Here is a 20383-nt window from a genome sequence, read left to right as displayed (position 1 = left end):
GTCTACAACAGAGTTGGGCAACCTTTTGAGCACAGTGGGCCAAAATATTTTTTCAAAGAAATTGAGTCTGCCAGCTACATAAAAAAAAAAAAAAGTCCACACTTTCAATCACGAAAAGAAATCTTTGTATAGTAAATGCTGTAAATAACTTGAATAATAGTAGGAAGTATTGAGCTTTGCACCTAAACACCTCAGATCACCCCCATTCATACACTTTCACCTCTCAGATCAGTCCCAAATTCTGTACGTTCATCCCTCAGATCACCCCAGTTCCTGCACCTTACCTCAGATCAACTCAGTTCCTGCACCTTCAAATTTCAGTTCATCCCCAACTCCTGCACCTTCACACTGCCCCAATAACCACACTTTCACATCTCAGATCAACCCAATTCCCGCACATTCACACCTCCGACCACCCCAATTCCTGTACCTTCACACCTCAGATCAGGCCTAGTTCATGCACCTTCACACCTCGGACCACCCCAATTTCTGTGCCTTCTCACTAAACTTTCTTACCTCAGATCACCCCAGTTTCTGCACCTTCATATCTCAGATTGGCCCCAATTCCTGAACCTTCACCCATCAGATCACCCCAAATTCCTGCACTTTCACATCTCAGATCACCCCAATTCCTGTGCCTTCAAATCTAAGATCAGACCCAATTCCTGCACCTTCATATTTCAGATCACCCCAATTCCTGCACCTTTACACCACAGCTCAGCCAAATTCCTGCACTTTCATAACTCAGATCAGCCCCAATTCTTGCATTCTAACACCTCAGATTGCCCCAATTCCTGCACCTTCACACCTCAGATCAGCCCAATACCTGCTCCTTCACACCTCAGGTCAGCCCAATACCTGCTCCTTCACACCTCAGATCAGCCCAATACCTGCACCTTTACACCTCAGATCAGCCCAATACCTGCACCTTCACACCTCAGATCAGCCCAATACCTGCACCTTCACACCTCAGATCAGCCCAATTCTGCACCTTCACATTGCAGATCACCTCGATTGATACATCTTCATATCTTAAGCCCTATTGCTTGCACCTCCATGCCTTAGATCACTCAAATTACTCACGCTTCAGATTCACCCCAATTCCTACATTTTCACGCCTCAGATCACTCCAATTACTATAAATTAATAGTTCCCAATGGCTAATATGGTTCAGCAGTGCAGTGGAGGGGGTCAGCGGGTCGGAGGACAGAGGTCAGTGGGGCACTAGCCAGTGGGGCAGTGTACAGGGTTCAGCAGGTCAGAGGACTATTGTACATGGGTCAGGGGGGGGACTGGCCAGTGGGGCAATGTACAGGGGTCAGTAGGGCAGAGGACTGAGGCCAGTATACTGGGGTCAGTGGGGCAATGGACTGGGGTCAGCGGGGCAGAGGACTAGGGTGAGAGGACTGGGGTCAAGGGGACACTGGCCAGTGGGGCAGTATACAAGGGTCAGCTGGGCAGTGGACTGGAGTCAGCTGAGCTTGGTACTAGGGTCGGGGGGCACTGGCCTGTGGGGCAGTGGACTGGGGCAGCGGGGCAGAATACAGGGGTCAGCAGGGCAGAGGACTCAGGTCAGTGGGGAACTGCACGGGGGGCACTGGTCAGCAGGGCAGTGGACTGGGGTCAGCAGGGCAGTGGCTAGAGGCGCAGTGTACAGGAGTTAGCAGGGCAGAGGACTGGGGTCAACAGGCACTGAGTCAGCGTATAACCATTATATAACTACAGCTTGAATATGTTTTGGTAAATACCTGAAACAAATTTTGCCTGCATCCAAATATATATATGGACCTGTGTGTGTGTGTGTGTGTGTGTATATGTGTGTGTATATGTGTGTATATAATATATATATTATTCAGGATTTACATAGCGTCAACAGTTTGCTCAGCGCTTTACAATATAACGGGAGACAATACAGCAACAATACAGTTCAATACAAGAGGGATAGGAGGGCCCTGCTTCTTGGAGCTTACAATCTAGGAGGGAGGGGCTAGTGGTACAAAAGGTAGTAACTGTGGGGGATGGACTGGTAGGAAGAGTAGAAGATTCCATTATTAGCTGAGGGCAGAATAGGCTTCCCTGAGGAGATAGGTTTTCAGAGATCGCCTAAAAGTGAGCAGAGTAGGCGATAGTCTGATAAATTGGGGTAGAGAGTTCAAGAGGATGGGGGAAGCGCTGGAGAAGTCCTGGAGACGAGCATGGGAGGTGGAGACAAAGGAGCTAGAGAGCAGGAGGTCATGCGAGGAGTGGAGAGTACGGTTTGGGTGATATTTGGAGACAAGATTGGTGATAAAATTTGGGGCAGAGGTATAAATAGCTTTATATGTTATTGTTAATCTTTTGAATTTTATCCGTTGGACAACGGGAAGCCAGTGGAGGGATTGGCAGAGAGGGGTGTCAGATACAGAATGGTTAGTAAGGTGGATGAGTCTGGCAGCAGCATTCATGATAGACTGAAGAGGGGATAGCCTGCGATGAGGTAGGCCAATGAGGAGGGAGTTACAATAGTCAAGGCGAGAGATAACCAGGGAGTGAATAAGTTGCTTAGTAGTTTCCGAGGTTAAGAATGGCCGTATCTTGGAGATGTTACAGAGGTGAAGTCTACAAGATTTGGACAGTGATTGAATTTGGGGCTAAAAGGACAGATGGGAGTCTAGGATTACACCTAGTACCCTGGCATGAGGGGAGGGACTGATGATTGAGGGGTGTGTGTATGTTATCATTTTAGCACGCTTGAATTCACTGAGCGCATGAGAGCGACCCATTCTTTCAAAAGGTGCTAGATTTTATACACCTGTGGCCATGGAGGTGATTGGAACACCTGAATCCAATGATTTGGAGGGGTGCCCAATACTTGGCAATACTGTGTGTGTGTGTGTGTGTGTGTGTATATATGTGTATATATATATATATATATATATATATATATATATATATATAAACATTTTTTATATTAACCTTTCATGGAAGGGTGTTACTCTAGGATGGGAAGTGTGAAAGGACAATTCTTTAAAAAATTAAAACGAATGCAGTCATCACATCTTCACAAGCTGCAAATTTGTGTTCTTGGGTTTAGTATGAACAGCATGCACACTGTCTTGAACAATTTTATAGAACCTTGGAAACAAAAGTACTGCAAGTGACTAGCCAAGGTTCTGGTTGGTGGAGCTGGGCCAAGCTCATTCTTGTTAGGTAAGTCTTACTATTAGTAATTCACAGTGCCTGGTCACTGGTAAGGTGTATCCGATGTTGAAGGGGAGGACCAACACCACAGATTGGAAATCTTGGCTGGTAACTTGCAGGATGGAACCCAGGTTTTAGGGGTCCCAGGGTATTATATTTTAGATCCAAGGCAGAATGGCAACACTTGGGGCTGCTTGCTAATTTCTGCTCCAGGTCATCCTTGGATTTTTTGCTTTGTGGCAGATTTAATGTGGTTCCCATAATCCAGCAGGCGTTGTCCCTGTTCACGTAAGCTACGCTGGCAGGTGCCATGGTGGAAGAGGTGGATGTAGATGAACACTATTGCTGATATGACAGGGATGTGCAAATAATTTTGCCTGGGGCATGCAGTTCCACGTGCTGGGCAGGATGTTTTTTCTTACATTTAGCCCTGCTGCGGGAAAGCAGCAGGGTGTACTTGAAAAAGCTGTTGGTAAACCTAGGTGGACTGGCTGCAGTTGTGCACACTGAGTGTCTGTAACACTCGTCCAGCCAGCACACTCCCCCTGCCCTCCCTTCCCGCACAGACTGGAGAGGAGAGAGGTATGGATTTGCTCTCCCTTTTCCTACCCCTCTCCTCTGCCCTGCCCCAACTTCAACCACAGCCAGTAATTGCTTGAGGAAGGGGATGTGTGGGTGGGAATTTTGAAGATCCATCCAGCTGTATGATTGGTGCCGCAGTCTGAGCCTGCAGAGAGTAGCTTGGGGTGAGTGATCCCTGCACTACCATTGAGCTTTCCCCATCTACCTCCCTTCTCTCCCCCATCGGTCTCCCTCCCCTTCTCTGTTCTTCCAGAAGCTTCACACACCTAACCATTTAATGTCCAGTTATCAACTAAACTCTGACTAAAGGTGGCACTCCGCCACATTCTGATGTAAGGTGTCATTCTGCCAGGGTCTGATGTAAGGGGACTCTGATGTATACGAGTAATGCAGGGGACTCTAATATAAACATGGTGCTTTTTAAAAACCCCAGACATTCGTAAAAACTCCTCTTCCTAATAAAAAACATCAACCTTTTGTATTTTCCATACTGGCAAAGCCATTTCAAGGTTTAGGGGACATACATCCATCTAAAATCTCTATTGATAAAACTGTCTCATTCAGTAGTAGTATAACAATAAACACTTTATTTAAATACGGTTTTGGTTAAAATGTATGTATTTGTATCAGGACAAGTAGATTGGAACTCCGATTTGGTCCTTGGAAAAGTATTTTTTTTTTTTTTAAATTTCCACACCCTTGTATGATGTTGGCAAGCTGCTACCTATGACTAGAGAGGGTGGCTATAGTGCTCCAAGCAGCATCTGGATTTACAATTCACAATGTAGGCAACCAGTTGATTTCTGTTCACATTATATTCTGGTATATGATGGAAAGTGTTTGTTGTGCAAAGTTTTGTTTCTGTGAAGTCAAAACAATGGTAGGAATGCATGAAGGTTAATTATTTCAAGAGTTCATCACTGAAAAACATTGCATGCTTTTCAGGTAGGACTGACATCTGCCATGAACTTGCTGTGCTTGGATACCAGTGGCACAGAATATAAAGAATTGAAAGGATTGTGTTCAGTATCAGGGGAAGGTGTGAATGGACTTTTACACAGGAACTCGACCCTAGCAGAGGCACATGGCTGCACAGATCCACAAGCCAATCAATATAAAGTGGAACAGGATATGTACTTAGCCTGCTATGACTTCAATGAAAATGCTTTGAGGAAAATGTATCACCTGCCAGAAGCACTGACAAAGATTACGAGATAGATAGACTTTAATATTACCACTTGATTCTTGAATTTCCCTGTCTGCTGTTCAAGCACTGAACAATATGCAGAGTCCTCCCTGTACATCAGAACCCTCAGTCTCCCTCTACACAGTAAAGACGGACTCTGCAGACTTTGGTGTAAAGGGTTACTCTGATATAAAGGGGTCCCCACTTGCATCATAGTTCCCAGCATTCCTCTTTAATCAGAGTTCCCAGAGCCCTGTTATATCTGCTGAATGTGTCTGCTGAAATTCCACTCCCCTCTGTGGGCTGCAAAGTAAAAGAAAACTGATGTAAGGGTTGCTCTGGGAACCCTGATTTAAGGGAGTTTCTGACATAAGGGGGAATGCTGTGGATTCTGGTGTAAAGGGGAACTCTGATATAAGGTGATCTCTGCTCACCAAATCCCCTTGTACGTCAGAGTCCACAGAGCACCTCTTACATCTGAGTCCCCCTTTACATTAGTCTACAGCGCTCTCCCTTATATTAGTGTACTCAGAGGCAGGAAAGAAGGGAGGGAAGGACACTTCAACCACCATGGATGATGAGATCACTCACCCCAGGATAGAAGCTGCAAATTTCTTCCATGATCTAGTTGCTGGTTGCTGGGCTTTCCCAATCCCGCCCACTCATCCCCTTTTGTGAAGCACTTGTTCTCCATTGAGATCTTCTTGTCCCTTTGCTATGGTGGAAGATGGGACTTGTAGTCTTCCATTCACAGATCCTTTGGAATGGATTATATGGCTATGGAGGCAGAGCCACTCATGGCTGCACTGTATTAAAAACAGCTGTGTGCAGGGAGACACATGAGAGCTCTTTGAGGGTGGGGGGCTGAAGAATGTAACCATGTTTCAGTGCTACCCCAAAAAATCATATATGAATAAACATGGATGTGTATTACACCTATCAACAGCCTTTTCTTTAAAAAGTGCTAAATATAGTGCAAATTACAATACAATAAATCTTGTGTTCCACCTAAACGTCTTTGTTGTCCACATATAACATAAAATGTCAAACAGAATCTCTTGTGTCATGAATTTAAACTATCTTCTGTGCACCTTGTATTACCAAAATTTTTTAATGTTTCCAGAGAAGAGTTCCTTCACTTCCAGTACTCGGCAATCAAGATGTGCTCTCACCTTTAAATTCTTGATATATATTTATTATAGAGGTCATAAACAGCATTTATCCCCTTCCCCGGGTTCAGAAGTACCAGTCAATCTCCACTTCTTTCTGCCGTTACTCAAAGCATAAACATTACATAGTGTTCACCATTTTTAAAGCACCTTTATTAAAAGCAATTCCCACTAAAAACTTCCATTCCTTAGTGCACTCATACTTAGTGCACACAAGTCAATAGTTTGGTTTGTACAGTCACTGGCATTTTTCTTTATAGCCGATCACATACAAAGTTACTTCCTGATCCATGTTCCTGTGCGGTGACATCACCCAAACTCTGCCTGTGGGTCGCCGGTGCCACCATCTTGGATATGGGAGTCAACTGTGGCTTCCTGAGGGGCCACAGCTGGCTTTCCACTGTGCATGCGCAAGCTCATGGATTGCTTTGTGAATGGTCCTTCAGCAGGGTGGATTTGATTTAAATCAAACTGATTTAAATCACTAGTCAGTAAGGCTTGATTTAAATCATAGTTTTCTACATAAAGACTAATTCTTGCTGGTATAACTTTAATATGCAAGTAGATGAAGATTTTTAGAATAACTTTTCATATTAGTTTTTTTATCCCCAGTTTAATAGGTTAATTATTCATTCATTCATTAATCATTCTTGTCTTCCCCCCAGCCCAGACACCCCCCCCCCATTGACTTCTCCATCACGTCCAACAACGCCACCATCAAACCCACCCCGCAGGCCAGAGTACTTGGTGTCATTCTGGACTCCAACCTATCCTTTCAACCCCAAGTCCAATCTTTAACAAGCTCATGCAGACTCCACCTCCGCAACATCGCCAAAATACGCACGTTCCTAACCCCAGAAACCACTAAACAGCTCATCCACTCCCTCATCATATCACGACTCGATTACTGCAACTCCCTCCTCACTGGCCTGCCTCGCCGCTGGCTATCCCCGCTTCAGTCGATCCTGAATACGGCAGCCAGACTCCTTCACCTTTCCAAGCGCTTCATCTCCGCCACCCCCCTCTGCCAATCCCTCCACTGGCTTCCGATTGCGCAACGGATCAAATTCAAAATCCTAACGCTGACGTACAAAGCCGTCCACCACACTGCCCCAAACGACATCACTGACCTAATATCCAAGTACCACCCAACATGCACACTCCGCTCCTCACAAGACCTCCTTCTCTCTAGTTCCCTGGTCTCCTCCTCCCATGCCCGCCTCCAGGACTTTTCCAGGGTGTCACCCATCCTCTGGAACTCCCTGCCCCAGCCCATCAGATTATCGCCTACTCTCCTCTCCTTTAGGCGCACCCTGAAAACCCATCCCAACCCCCGCTAACTTGCCGACCTCCTCCACTTTCCTACCACTCCATCCCCCACAGCTATCTCCTCCTGTGCCACCATCCCCTCCCTCCTAGATTGTAAGCTCGAAAGAGCAGGGCCCTCAATCCCCTCATGTTTTGCATTGTATTGTATTGTATTGTTCTGTCACATGTTCTGTCCCCCTTTGTAATGTACAGCGCTGAGCGAACTATTGGCGCTTTATAAATACTGTATAATAATAATAATATTTGGACAACTTTTCTGTTGTACTTTAGGAAGGAGAAAAATAATCATTACCTTAATAATAACAATTTAAATAGATTTATTCAACTGAAACAATAAGGGCGGTTTAGTGGCGGTTGCTAGGCGTTTGCCGAGCGTTAATAACACCCCACAAACGCCTATAATACAGTTTGAGTGGTGTTACCGCTCCGCAAACGCACCGCAAACGCCGGCCGGGCGTTTGCGGAGCGGCACCCTAGACGAGAATAGGAGGCTTCAAAGCCTCCTGACTCGACCAGAGGCGTCCGTTTTGTCGCGACGCGACGCAAACGCTCCCGTTAGAACAGCACCATGTGCTGTAATGTGCAGAATTGGCAGAGGCGTTTGGGAAGCAGTAAAAACGCTTCCCAAACGCCTCTCTGCCTCCTGCACACAAGGCTAGTGTGAACGTAGCCTTAGTTTCACTTTCTTCTTGTGCAGATCTATTCCGCTCCAAACAATCAGAAAAATATTGTTTCCTGAATATTCTATTCACTGAACTTCTTGAAACGTAGCACTGAAGGGGTTGATTCTGTATTCATAGGTTTGTAGAAGTTAGGATTAAGATCTTTTTCTTAACTCTGTTCATGTTATAACATTTTTGCTGTGAAGAAGAAGCATGTGATCTCCGCTGAGTCAAATTCAGTTTTGAAAACTGCAAAAGTAAACCAAGCATCTGTGATAATATCTTGTAGGCAGAGAAACTGCCCAATAATCTTACAAAAACCTCTGGAAGAGCATGACATTGCGAATGGATTAATGGAATTTATTTACCAAAAAAATTAAACATACACAGCCTTATTCTACATAATTAAAAAATTAATCTTTATTTCATGATGGAATAACCTTTGGATGGTAATATATTTTCCTCAAAAACCATTTTATAAAAAAAAAAAATCTGATTTAAATCAAAAAAATCCGATTTAAATAAAAAAAATCCAATTTAAATAAAAAAAATCCGTTTTTTTTTTTTTTTTTTAAATCATTGATTTTTATCCACCCTGTCCTGCAGCCTCCTGGGACATGTGCCATGTTCCAGTAGGCTATGGAAGTGGCAGGGCAATTGGCATCCTCTTTGCCTTGGTGAGAAGTCTTCTTGCTCAGATCTATACGCTGACCTCTGCTGGACAGGTGGATGGCTGATCCATGTTCACTCAACTTATGCAGAACGAACACACACACAGCCTGTTGTCCTCTATGGGCGGTCTGATGTAAATAGAGCACCTGTCTGTTTACTCATCAGATCCGCTAGACGAATGGCTCTTCATTTGTCTGTTTTTAGCAGTTAGGATCTTATTGGATGTAGGTGTGTATAAACAGACACAAGTCTGTTTATACCTGCCACTCTAATATTATTATTAATATTATACAGTATTTATATAGCGCCAAAGGGTTTGCTCAGTGCTGTACAATAGTGAGGGGGACAGAACACGAGACAAAACAGAACAATACACGAGGGGTTCGAGGGCCCTGCTCTTTCGAGCTTACAATCTAGGAGAGAGGGGATAGTGGTACAGTAGGAAGTGGCTGTGGGGGATGGAGTGGTAGGAGGAGTGGAGGAGATCGGTTAGGTGAGGGTGGAGTAGGCTTCCCTGAAGAGGTGGGTTTTCAGGGTGCGCCTGAAGGTGAGGAGGGTAGGTGATAGTCTGATGGATTGGGGTAGAGAGTTCCAGAGGATGGGGGGAACTCCTGGAGAAGTCCTGCAGTCATGCGTGGGAGGAGGAGACCAGGGATCTGGAGAGTAGGAGGTCCTGTGAGGAGCGAAGGGCACGGGTAGGGTGGTATTTGGGTACCAGGTCGGTTAGGTAGTTTGGGGCAGCGTTGTGAATGGCTTTGTATGTCAGAGTTAGTAGTTTGAATTTAATGCTTTGGGCATTAGGAGAATGGGGGGGGGGGGTCTGATCAGGTTCTCTTGAAAAACTAACAGGTGAACCCGTTAGTTTGAGGGACCTTATGGCTTTTTGCACCATATTTAAGTTTTTTTTTTTCCCTCCTTTTCTTTTAATGTCCATATTAAATAAAGGGATAAGTATATGTGGCAATATGAATACAGTTATTCAAAAGGAAACATTTGGTGTCCAGATATTATTACTGTGGATCAATTAATTAAACTATGCTGTAATACCTGTGTTGTCTTTTTGGTTTTTTTCATGATCTCATGGGTGTGCAGATTTATTCATGTAGAACTCTCTTCATTACTTGAAGTACCATCACTTCACTTCTATAGTCTGAAAAAGTGGCAGATGCTAACGTGATTAGACTTTATAATGCAGCCTTCTTGTAAGGCAAAGTAAGGGTAAATCCTAACTTACAGAGCTGTCATTAAAGCAAGAGCTGAGGGGACATGTTCTAGTGTCAAGTGTATAGTGCACGTCCCCTCACCTTGTGGAGATTTCTTTCAGCTCCTTGCATTTGCAACACAGGAAAAGAAGGGAAATGTCTGCAGCAGGACACAGGCAGCAAAGTATGTCCATCTAAAAAAAAAATAGTGGTTATGCATACATTTAAAATGTGAAATGTGGCTCCATAGCAGCAAGGGAGCCCCTAAACTTTGGGCCCTTTGCCATAAGGCTATAAAGTATATGTGAATCCTCACCTCTGTAAAACAACCCTTTCAGTTTAAAATAGAATTGCAAGGCCTTTTTTTCTTTTTCTAGATGTGGTCACATTCCCTCTCCTCTCAGCTGTGTAAGGTGCTTGGTGTGGATGGAGCCTGCAAGAGTGTGTCGGCTGCTGGCAAAGAAACAGCGGTTCACTGATCTTCCCAGTGATTAGCTGTGCCGGGTGGGGCATGTCCATACAAGTGTGACCATTGGAGGAGAGGAAGGCTATGCTCCAAGCACAGCCAGGAAACTGGCTGTGCTGGGATGGATGTACTGCCATGCCTAGTGTGATCAGTTTGAAATAGGAAAGCAGAGGGACTGGTAGGATCACCAGGTATCTCACACAAAGAAAGCAATACAAAGAGAACATTTTAACACAACTACATGGCAATACAGACCTGTATCAGAAATATGAAATGTTGGGGTAACATATCATTTGTCGACCACCCCATAGCAGGTATACTGCTACAGGGTGGCTGCACTGTAAAAAATCACGTATATAAACGTGAATCTGCACTTCAGCGCCAGGACGCTGCTTCTGCTGTGATTTGTCGCAGCAGAAGCTGATCAGTGCTTGCCGGACAATGGATGAGCACTGACACACTGATCATCTCGGACACTGACAGAACACAGCTCTGCCTATGTAAACAAGACAGCTATGTCCTGTCAGCGGCAAAGCAGGGAATAGTATCCAGCACATTACCTAGTGAAAACAGTACACACAGTACCTACTACACTTAGCTAGGCACACAGTTAACCCCTTGATCACCCTAGATGTTTAACCCCTTGCCAGCCAGTATCATTAGTACAGTGTCAGTTCATATTTTTAGCATTGATCACTGTATTAGTGTCACTGGTTCCCACAAAGTCTGCTGGAATATCGCAGTCCCGCCATAAGTCGCTGATCGCCGCCATTACTAATAAAAAAAATTAAATACAAATTCCATTATATATACCATAGTTTATAGACGCTATAACTTTTTTGCGTAAACCAATCGATATACGATTATTAGAATTTTTTCTCTTCTTTTTTTTTTACCAAAAATATGTAGCAGGATACATATTTGACAAAGTTTATGAAGCAATTTGATTTTTTATTTTTATTGGATATGTTTTATAGCAGAAAGTAGAAAATGTTGTTTTTTTCTCTTTCAAAATTTTTTGGTCTTTTTTTTTTTTTGTTTATTGCGCAAAAATAAAAAACTCAGGTGATCAAATACCACTAAAAACGAGCTCCATTTGTGGGGAAAAATTGATGTAAATTTAATTTATGTACAGCATTGCCTGACTACGCAATTGTCAGGTAAAATAACACAGTGCCATATCGCAAAAAAAATGGCTTGGTTGGAAGGGGGGTAAATCTTCTGAACGTTAAGTGATTAAAATGGCATTTTCTGCATTAAGGTAAAAAACGGCTGCCCCCAAGCCAAATTCTTTCCTAAGTCCTATTCCAATTCAGTGCTGTGACCGAGAACAACAGTGCTGCTGTCACTCTCCCTCTCTCACAGGCAAATTGGCTCATGATGCTGTCAGTCAAACCCTGTGAGAGGAGGGTGGGGCGAGAAGCGCTATGTAAGTCTATGTCCACATATAGTGTGGAGCGAGCCCACATGTCTTTCCGCATAGCAAGTGTCTTCTCTAATGAGGAGAGAGGGACTCGGGAGAGCCGCTGCTCTGGTGCACAGCTCTGGATCAAGATGGGTCTCAGGTAAGTATTAGGGTGACTTTGGGGGGAGCAGCACACACAAGGTTTTTTCCTTTCAGTCTTTACAACCACTTGAAATCAACAGTTGGGACAGTACATAGGAATATTGCTGTACTGCAGCAGATTCAAATGAGAAATTGTGAACTGGTGGCAGGGTCAGTTTAAGAGCGTGAACTCTAACAAAGTTAATGGTTTTGGTTATTTTTATTCTGGCTTATTCTGCTATGTGTAATTTGATTTCCTGCTATTTGGGTGTTTGTTTATAGCATAGCAGTAGATCTCTCTGCAAAAGCCTGGTTTTGTCTGGTGGCTACCAGTGGTAAATATCAAATATAGTATGTCATTTTACATGTCATGTTTTTGCATAGAGTTTGTTTAGAATTGAGGATTACTTTTAAAAAGGATTTATGTAAGTAAATATGTTTAATGTTAAACAGACCAGTATTCTACAATAAAAAAAAAATGGACATAAAAACATCCCTTTTTGCCATATAGATGACATTTTAGACGGTGTCGTTTTATAATATTAAATCCAAACAAATTCTAGAATGAAGTTCATAATTTGGCTTGTGCTTTTCTGTTTTGTTTGCCATGCTATCAATTTATACTTCCTGAATCGTGGTGTGATTTGTGTTTGCATTCTAGGCAGATGTTTTTTTCCCTAATCGAAGGGCACTGATAACTGGAGCAACTGGTCTGCTGGGCCGTGCTGTATACAGGGAGTTCAAGGACAACAACTGGCGTGTTTTAGGATGTGGCTATAGCCGGGCACGGCCTCGCTTTGAGTATCTTAATTTACTAGATACATCTGCTGTGAAAGAGTTTATCTGCGAATTCAAGGTAACATTTTCCTTTATTTTTGTGTGTGTGTTTTTGCCAAGATGTGTTTCCAAAGAAATTTTAAGAAGCACATTTAGAAAAAATACGAACACATTATACACTGCTCAAAAAAATTAAAGGAACACTTTTTAATCAGAGTATAGCATCAAGTCACTTAAGCTCCTGGGATATTGATCCGGTCAGTTAAGTAGCAGAGGGGGTTGTTAATCAGTTTCAGCTGCTTTGGTGTTAATAAGATTGACAGGTGCACTAGATGGGCAACAATGAGACGACTCCCCAAAACAGGAATGGTTTCACAGGTGGAGACCACTGACCTATTTTTCCCTACTCATCTTTTCTGACTGTTTCTCACTAGTTTTGAATTTGGCTAGGGTCAGTGTCACTACTCATAGCATGAGGCGATACCTGGACCCTGCAGTGGTTACACAGGCAGTCCAACTCCTCCCAGATGGCACTTCAATACATGCCATTGCCAGAAGGTTTGCTGTGTCTGCCAGCACAGTCTCAAGAGCATGGAGGAGATTCCAGGAGACAGGCAGTTACTCTAGGAGAGCTGGACAGGGCCGTGGAAGGTCCTTAACCCATTAGCAGGACCAGTATCTGCTTCTTTTGTGCAAGGAGGAACAGGATGAGCAGTGCCAGAGCCCTAAAAAATGCCCTCCAGCAGGCCACTGGTGTGAATGTCTGACCAAACAATCAGTAACAGACTTCATGAGGGTGGCCTAAAGGCCCGACATCCTCTAGTGGGCCCTGTACTCACTGTCCAGCACCATAGAGCTTGATTGGCATTTGCCATTAAACACTAGAATTGGCAGGTCCACCACTGGCACCCTGTACTTTTCACAGATGAGAGCAGGTTCACCCTGAGCAGGTGATAGATGTGAAAGGGTCTGGAGAAGCCGTAGAGAACGTTATCGGCTGTTGTTGATAAGATCTACTATTACACATAATTTAATTTGTATTGTGCTGTATCCTCTCCCCAGGAAATTATACTAAAATTCAGCTTCAGCCTGTAAGCTTGGCAGAAAGAATGAAATATAGGCAATCGGCCAATTAGCCTAGCCCCATCTATCATCTACAGCAACATAACATTGATAGATCATGTAATGACTGTCTGTGTGGGAATACCACGACCAGTGTGTCTTCCTGTATCTCTTTGACAAATGCATTTATCACCACTCTTTAGCTCATCAACTAGCAGGACCCTTTTTGAATAGAAATTCAAGCCAGTAAAAAATGTACATGGGTTTACATACATTTTGCAAAAAAAGTGCTAGTCCCTAATTTTTGAGATGCCTACAGTTTACCTTTAAAGTGGACCGTCACCCTGAAAGACAATCTTGTTGTACATGAGTCCAGCCCCTATACTTTGCCGCAACTGGAGATATACACTGTGACAAACCCAACTGGGACAGCAGCTTTTGGAGGGGACTAGGAGCTAGCCTTCTACCCACTGATTATGGCCCATGGAGGAGACTGGTGATTTTGTCTGATTCTCCTGGTCAGAGCATGGAAAAGAGCTCTGTTCAGCCTCTGATCCCATGGAGTAAGCAGATCATTCTCTAATGAACAACTGTGTGATGAACTCTGAGAGCGAGGCTTGGATTAATTCTCTGAACAAAGGCAATAAAGGTTCCCTTCAGAGTGCATTTTGACAGATGGTGAGGAGGTGTTTTGCTTCCTCACTGCCTACCTTAACCCCTTGGACCCTGCACAAGCACCCCTGTTTACCTGAATGAGTCAAAATCCCTGAGCTCTGTTCTCTCTGAAAGCGACAGGGGATATAAATCCTGCCACTGCTGCGAAGCAAAGCGTTGCAGCCTTGGCATATGTACACCCCCAGCTGCTGCCTCTGCAGCTAAAAGGGTTTTACTCAACAAGGTTTTACTGCCTCCAATCCTCACATGTGAACAAGCCCTAATAGTGCAACCAGTCGGTGTCCTCAAAGCATTATACATGACAAATCGGCAGCATTACGGTATGAAAATGGGGTAAAAATAGTATTTTCGCAAGAAAAAGAAGGGTTTATATCTATTCGTGTATAAAAAGTGCAGCACTAAAAGGTATATACTCCAGTCAAATGATATATCAATAAAAAGATAAAATCACAATCAATCTGTGCTCCAGTCCAATAAAGGTAATATAATAAAATAATTATAAATAAAATGGTGACAGTTCGTGATGAGTGAACAATACAGGAGTTGGTAGTGACTTCACGATCCAGTGGTTTGGTGACAAATAGTAAAAATACGCACTCACCAGATGCGTATCTTTTAATGCGCATATAATAAATAAACCAGAGATCCCCCTCATAGGATGGGATGGATGAGCCAAACCGTTGTCTCCCTCTAGGTAATGGACAGGGTACTGGGCAGCTTACAGAGGAACGTGCGTCATCCTCAGGGTTGGTGTCACATATAACAACTCTTGTGTCTTGATACTTGGGCTCTAGAATGGATATTAGCTCACCAGGGAGGCAACAAGAAATTGCCCATAGTGTAGTAGTTTAAAAATAAAATTTATTAATCCATGTGGCAAAAAATATAAATGTAGTTAAAATCGAGTAAAAGCGATTACTGACCAATGTGCAGTGAATGGATGTCCACCGGACCTGTACCAGATACCGGCGGGTAGATGTCACGGCTTGAGGGGCCCTCAGAGGAAGGAGAGTCCGCTAAGACGGCCCAGCTCATCCATCCCATGAGGGGGACCTCTGGTTTACTTATTATATGCATATTAAAAGATACGCATCTGGTGAGTGCGTATTTTTACTATTTATCACCGAACCACTGGATCGTGAAGTCACTAGCAACTCCTGTATTGATCACTTATCACGAACTGTCACCATTTTATTTATAATTATTTTATTATATTACCTTTATTGGACTGGAGCACAGATTGTGATTTTATCTTTTTACTGATATATCATTTGACTGGAGGATATACCTTTTAGCGCTGCACTTTTTATACACATATTTATGAGATTTATGTTTAGGTCGCCTTTGTGTGCTATAGCTGCTGCAATTTGAAGCGCTCACTGATTTCACTTACCATATATGTTTATATCTATTAGGATTTATAGGTAATCAAAAAATGCCTTAATTTTTCTTTAAAACTCCTATTATATTTATTGAATTTACTGTTGCTTATGTCCAAAATTTAACTAATATACATTTGCTCTTGTATGTGTATTTTATTTACAGCCACATGTGATTGTTCATTGTGCAGCAGAAAGAAGGCCAGATATTGTTGAGAATCATCCTGAGTCTGCCACCAAGCTGAATGTGGAGGCATCTTCAAATCTTGCCAAAGTAGCAGGTATGAATTTACCCTTTTCATGCTAACATGTAACAAACCCGGGCAGTTCAAACTATTTCAGCCTTCTGAGCCTCTGTGTTGGTTAGTGAGGTTGCCCATTTATTTCAGGATCAAAAGGGAGGCAAAGAAATGGGAGTAGCAGGACCAAGCAACACTGTACAGCTAAGGGCATTTATGGCCGGCTTATTTTCAGTCCTTTTTCAACAAGGCCTGAAATGAAATTTTACAATGCACGCCACACTTTTCAGATATTTATTTGTAAAAAATTTTGAAAACCATTTATCATTTTCCTTCATGACAAAATGTGGAAAATTTCAAGGGGTATGAATACTTTTTCAAGGCACTGTAAGCATGTTTCAGTGACGTTATCTATCAAGTGTAATTAACAGATTTGATCAGATAAACATGTACAGAAAAGTATGCAGTCCATTTTAGAGCTTATCAGAATTTGTGCCTGTTGATTGAGGATCACTCAGTGCTGACTTACGGAGTGGTCTGAGTGGGATTTGTATTAGAAATGTTCTGTTTAATGCACAACTCCATGGTCTTTTTTGCCATTTTAAAGGGCTGTCACTCATGGAGACATGAATATTACTAATCTGGAATGAATATATATATTGAAGTATTTTGTCCATTTCTGTTCCAAAGCTGCAGCTGGAGCATTCCTGATCTACATTAGTTCAGACTATGTCTTTGATGGATCAAATCCCCCGTACAGAGTGGATTCTGTGCCAAATCCTCTGAACTTGTATGGTAAAACCAAACTAGAAGGAGAGCGTGTTATCCTGCAGAACAGTGATAGTAAGTACCTGTCAGTTTTATCATGAAATCATTTTTACAGCAAAGTATTGATTTTTGTAATCTTATTAGTTGCTATATAATACCTATAAAAAAAGTCATACTTTCCGGGAAGTCTTTAATATGGTCTATAATTTTTAATTGCCTTATACTGTAGACGCTGCTGTGCTCAGAGTTCCTGTGTTATATGGGGATGTGGAGAAACTAGAGGAGAGCGCAGTTACAATTATGTTTGACAAGGTGCAGTTCAGCAACAAATCTGCTAATATGGACCACTGGCAACAGAGATTTCCCACCTATGTCAAGGATGTAGCCAGTGTCTGCTTACAGTTAACTGAGAGAAAAATGCAGGTAAGAATTGATATTAAATGCTGCTCCCTTTTAAATACGCTTAGCACATTTATAAAGCAACTTTATGGCCTTATTGTGGTTTTGTATTATCAATGTATATAGTTCTTCATTTGTGGGAGTCAGAAGCAAGCTAAGCCCCATTCATTTAAATTAATGGGTGAAGTGGGAGGGGAGGCAGTGTGCTGGAAGGACAACCTGATCACATGACTTGTCAGTCAAAGCTGCATTTTACGTGTAACTCCAGGCAAGATCTTGGTTTTATTTCATTAATAACATAATTTCCCACTTTACTCTTATGAACTTACACTTGAAAACTTAAAATTAGGCCTTGAATTGCATCATACTCAAAGCTACCTGCATCTTCAGTTTTTCACCCAGACATTCTTGTACTGCAACAGTCCTCCCACTACTTGTTGAATGTCTAGTGATCTTAAAACTGGCCTTTGATTCTATAACCTCTTCCTTTTCACCTCTCACATAAGATGTTTCTCAGATCCATTAATTGGGTTTAGACCTGTCCAGGAAATTTATAAGTGATTGTTGGAAAGCAAGTTATACTGCACACGCTTAGGGAAGTACAGCCTGTGAGGTTCATATGTGTGCTGTAGATGTAGTGGAGAGCTCAAATTCAGCTAAACTGACTGAGCGTTCTGATTTTAGTGCAGCTGCAGTGTGCTGGAAATTCATTAGTATTTCACTGGTTCATCTCACCTCACTTGCTGCAGTGTGATCAGTGTAGGAATTCTGAATGGTTATTTACTCTAACAATGTGGCCAACAACACTTTTTCCTAATAAGGATGTTAAACTAGGACAATTGTGATCTGCTCTTTTAGGCTAGGTTCACCTATGCGGGTGGTTGCTGGTGTGAGAACCCTACCTGTTCCCGCAACCAAAATGCACTGCTCTTTACAGATACACAGAGCTGCCAATTAATGCTTAATGACACCCCATACACCTAAAAACACAGCGCATTTGTACATGAGGGAACCCTCAGGAAATTGCATGGTGTAAAAGGAAACTTTTTCATGCATGTACCCCATGCAGAGCAGCCCATTCAAATTAATAGGCTATGGTGACCACCCCAAATGTGGATCACAGAGCTGCATTTGTGTGAACCTAGCTTTGGACAAAAAGCAATTAACATGTACAGTATGTTGTATTGTGATACTTATCAGCTAAGCGTTTGTTACTCTAATGTCTCTGTACTGATGTTAAATCCCATCTCTGGGATTTCCTATGAGCTTGAATTGTCATCTTTGGAGTAGGGTTGGCTTAAAAATTTAGATTGATGTTATACTCTTGTGTGTTGACTTTTTATTTTGGGTTACATATCTGAGGTTGTGACTAAATAGTATTTTTAAAAATAACTAGAGTGGATTTTTTGTAACTTTTCCACTTTCTTACCAACAAAAATCTATCAAATGTGTTTTTTTTCCTTTTTGTTCCATCCTTGTGAAAAAGTTGTTCGTCCTACCAATAACCCTGTAAAAGAAAAAAAATATGCAGCTGGGCAGGATTTGAGAAAAAAAGGTCTTTTAACCACTAGCCTACAGGGCACTTATACCCCCTTCCTGCCCAGGCCAATTTACAGCTTTCAGCGCTGTTGCACTTTGAATAACAATTGCGCGGTCATGCAACATTGTACCCATATGAAATTTTTATCATTTTTTTCGAGACTGTTAGGTCTTTATTTTGGTGGTATTTAATCACCTCTGGGTTTTTTATTTTTTCTTAACTAGTTGCCGACCGCAGATAGCCGAATGACGGCTGCACTGCGGCCGGCCAGTTCTGAGTGGACGTCATATGACGTCCTCCCAGAACGCGCTCTCCTGCGCGCCCCAGGGGGCGCGCACCCGGCGATCTCCGTGATCGCTGTGTCCTACGGACACAGCTGATCACGTGATGTGGTAAAAGGCCAATCACAGCGGCCTTTTACCACGTGATCAGCGGTGTCCAATGACACGCTGATCAGAGGGAAATGCAAGTGCCGGTTCTCGGCTGCACTTTCCTCACGCTTTCGTGAGGAAAGTACTGCCGAGAACCGGCAGTTGTAAGAGCGGGGATCGGCACCGATCATCAGGGTACTGATGATCAGTGCCCTGATGATCGGTGCCCAGCAGTGCCACCCGCAAGTTACGCCCACCTGTGCCCAGCAGTGCGCCCACTAGCTCCGCCCACCTGTGCCCAGCAGTGCACCCACCTGTGCCCAGCAGTGCACCCACCTGTGCCACTCTGCAGTGTCACACACCTGTGCCCACCAGTGCCACCTACCTGTGCCCACCCACCAGTGCCGCCCACCAGTGCCACCCACCAGTGCAGCCCAGCAGTGCTGCCAGTCAGTGCCACCAGTCAGTGCCCAGGGGTTGTGCTAGTAAGTGCCGCCAGTCAGTGCCCAGCAGTGATGCCAGTCAGTGCCGTCTATCAGTACCCATCATCAGTGTCACCTATCAGTGCCGCCTATCAGTGCTGCATATTAGTGCCGCCTATCCGTGCCACCTCATTAGTGCTGCCTATCAGTGCCCTTTAGTGCTGCCTATCAGTGCCCATCAGTGCTGCCTATCAGTGCTGCCTCATCAACGCACATCAGTGAAGGAGAAAAAATACCTGTTTGAAAAATTTTATAATAGAAACAAAGAAACTTTTTTTTTTTTTTTTCAATTTTTTTGCAATTTTTTTTATTTATAGCGCAAAAAGTAAAGCGCCCAGTGGCGATTAAATACCACCAAAAGAAAGCTCTATTTGTGAGAAAAAAATGATCAAAATTTCATATGGGTACAATGTTGCATGACCGCGCAATTGTCAATCAAAGTGCGGCAGCGCTGAAAGCTGAAAATTGGCCTGGTAAATAAGGGGGTATAAGTGCCTGGTAGGCAAGTGGTTAAACAAACCAAAAACCACTGAAAATTTTGAAAAAAAAGTTTTTTTAGTTTTTGTTATAAAATTTTGTAGTGATTTTTCTCCTTCACTGATGTGCGCTAATGAGGCTGCACTAATGGGCACTGATAGGCTGCACTGATGGACACTGATAGGTGGCACTGATGAGGAGGCACTGGTAGGTGGCACTG

At 43.1% G+C, this 20383-nt stretch overlaps 1 protein-coding gene across 2 annotated transcripts in view; it reads left to right on the top strand.

Moving 5' to 3' along the window:
* MAT2B (methionine adenosyltransferase 2 non-catalytic beta subunit) overlaps window positions 1-20383 on the top strand; it is a 61933-nt gene that overhangs the window by 27465 nt on the left and 14085 nt on the right. For both annotated transcript variants that reach the window (XM_089657454.1, XM_089657453.1), the window contains exons 2-5: window positions 12656-12850; window positions 16054-16168; window positions 16817-16969; window positions 17124-17317. In XM_089657454.1, coding sequence (XP_089513580.1) covers window positions 12656-12850; window positions 16054-16168; window positions 16817-16969; window positions 17124-17317 — 657 coding nt within the window. The remainder of the gene's footprint in view (window positions 1-12655; window positions 12851-16053; window positions 16169-16816; window positions 16970-17123; window positions 17318-20383) is intronic.

Source organism: Staurois parvus, unplaced genomic scaffold (genome assembly GCF_062004578.1).
Source record: "Staurois parvus isolate SC_StPar_1 unplaced genomic scaffold, SC_StPar_1.0 ptg001002l, whole genome shotgun sequence".
Lineage (NCBI taxonomy): Eukaryota > Metazoa > Chordata > Amphibia > Anura > Ranidae > Staurois > Staurois parvus.
This window is presented reverse-complemented; position numbering and strand designations above follow the sequence as displayed.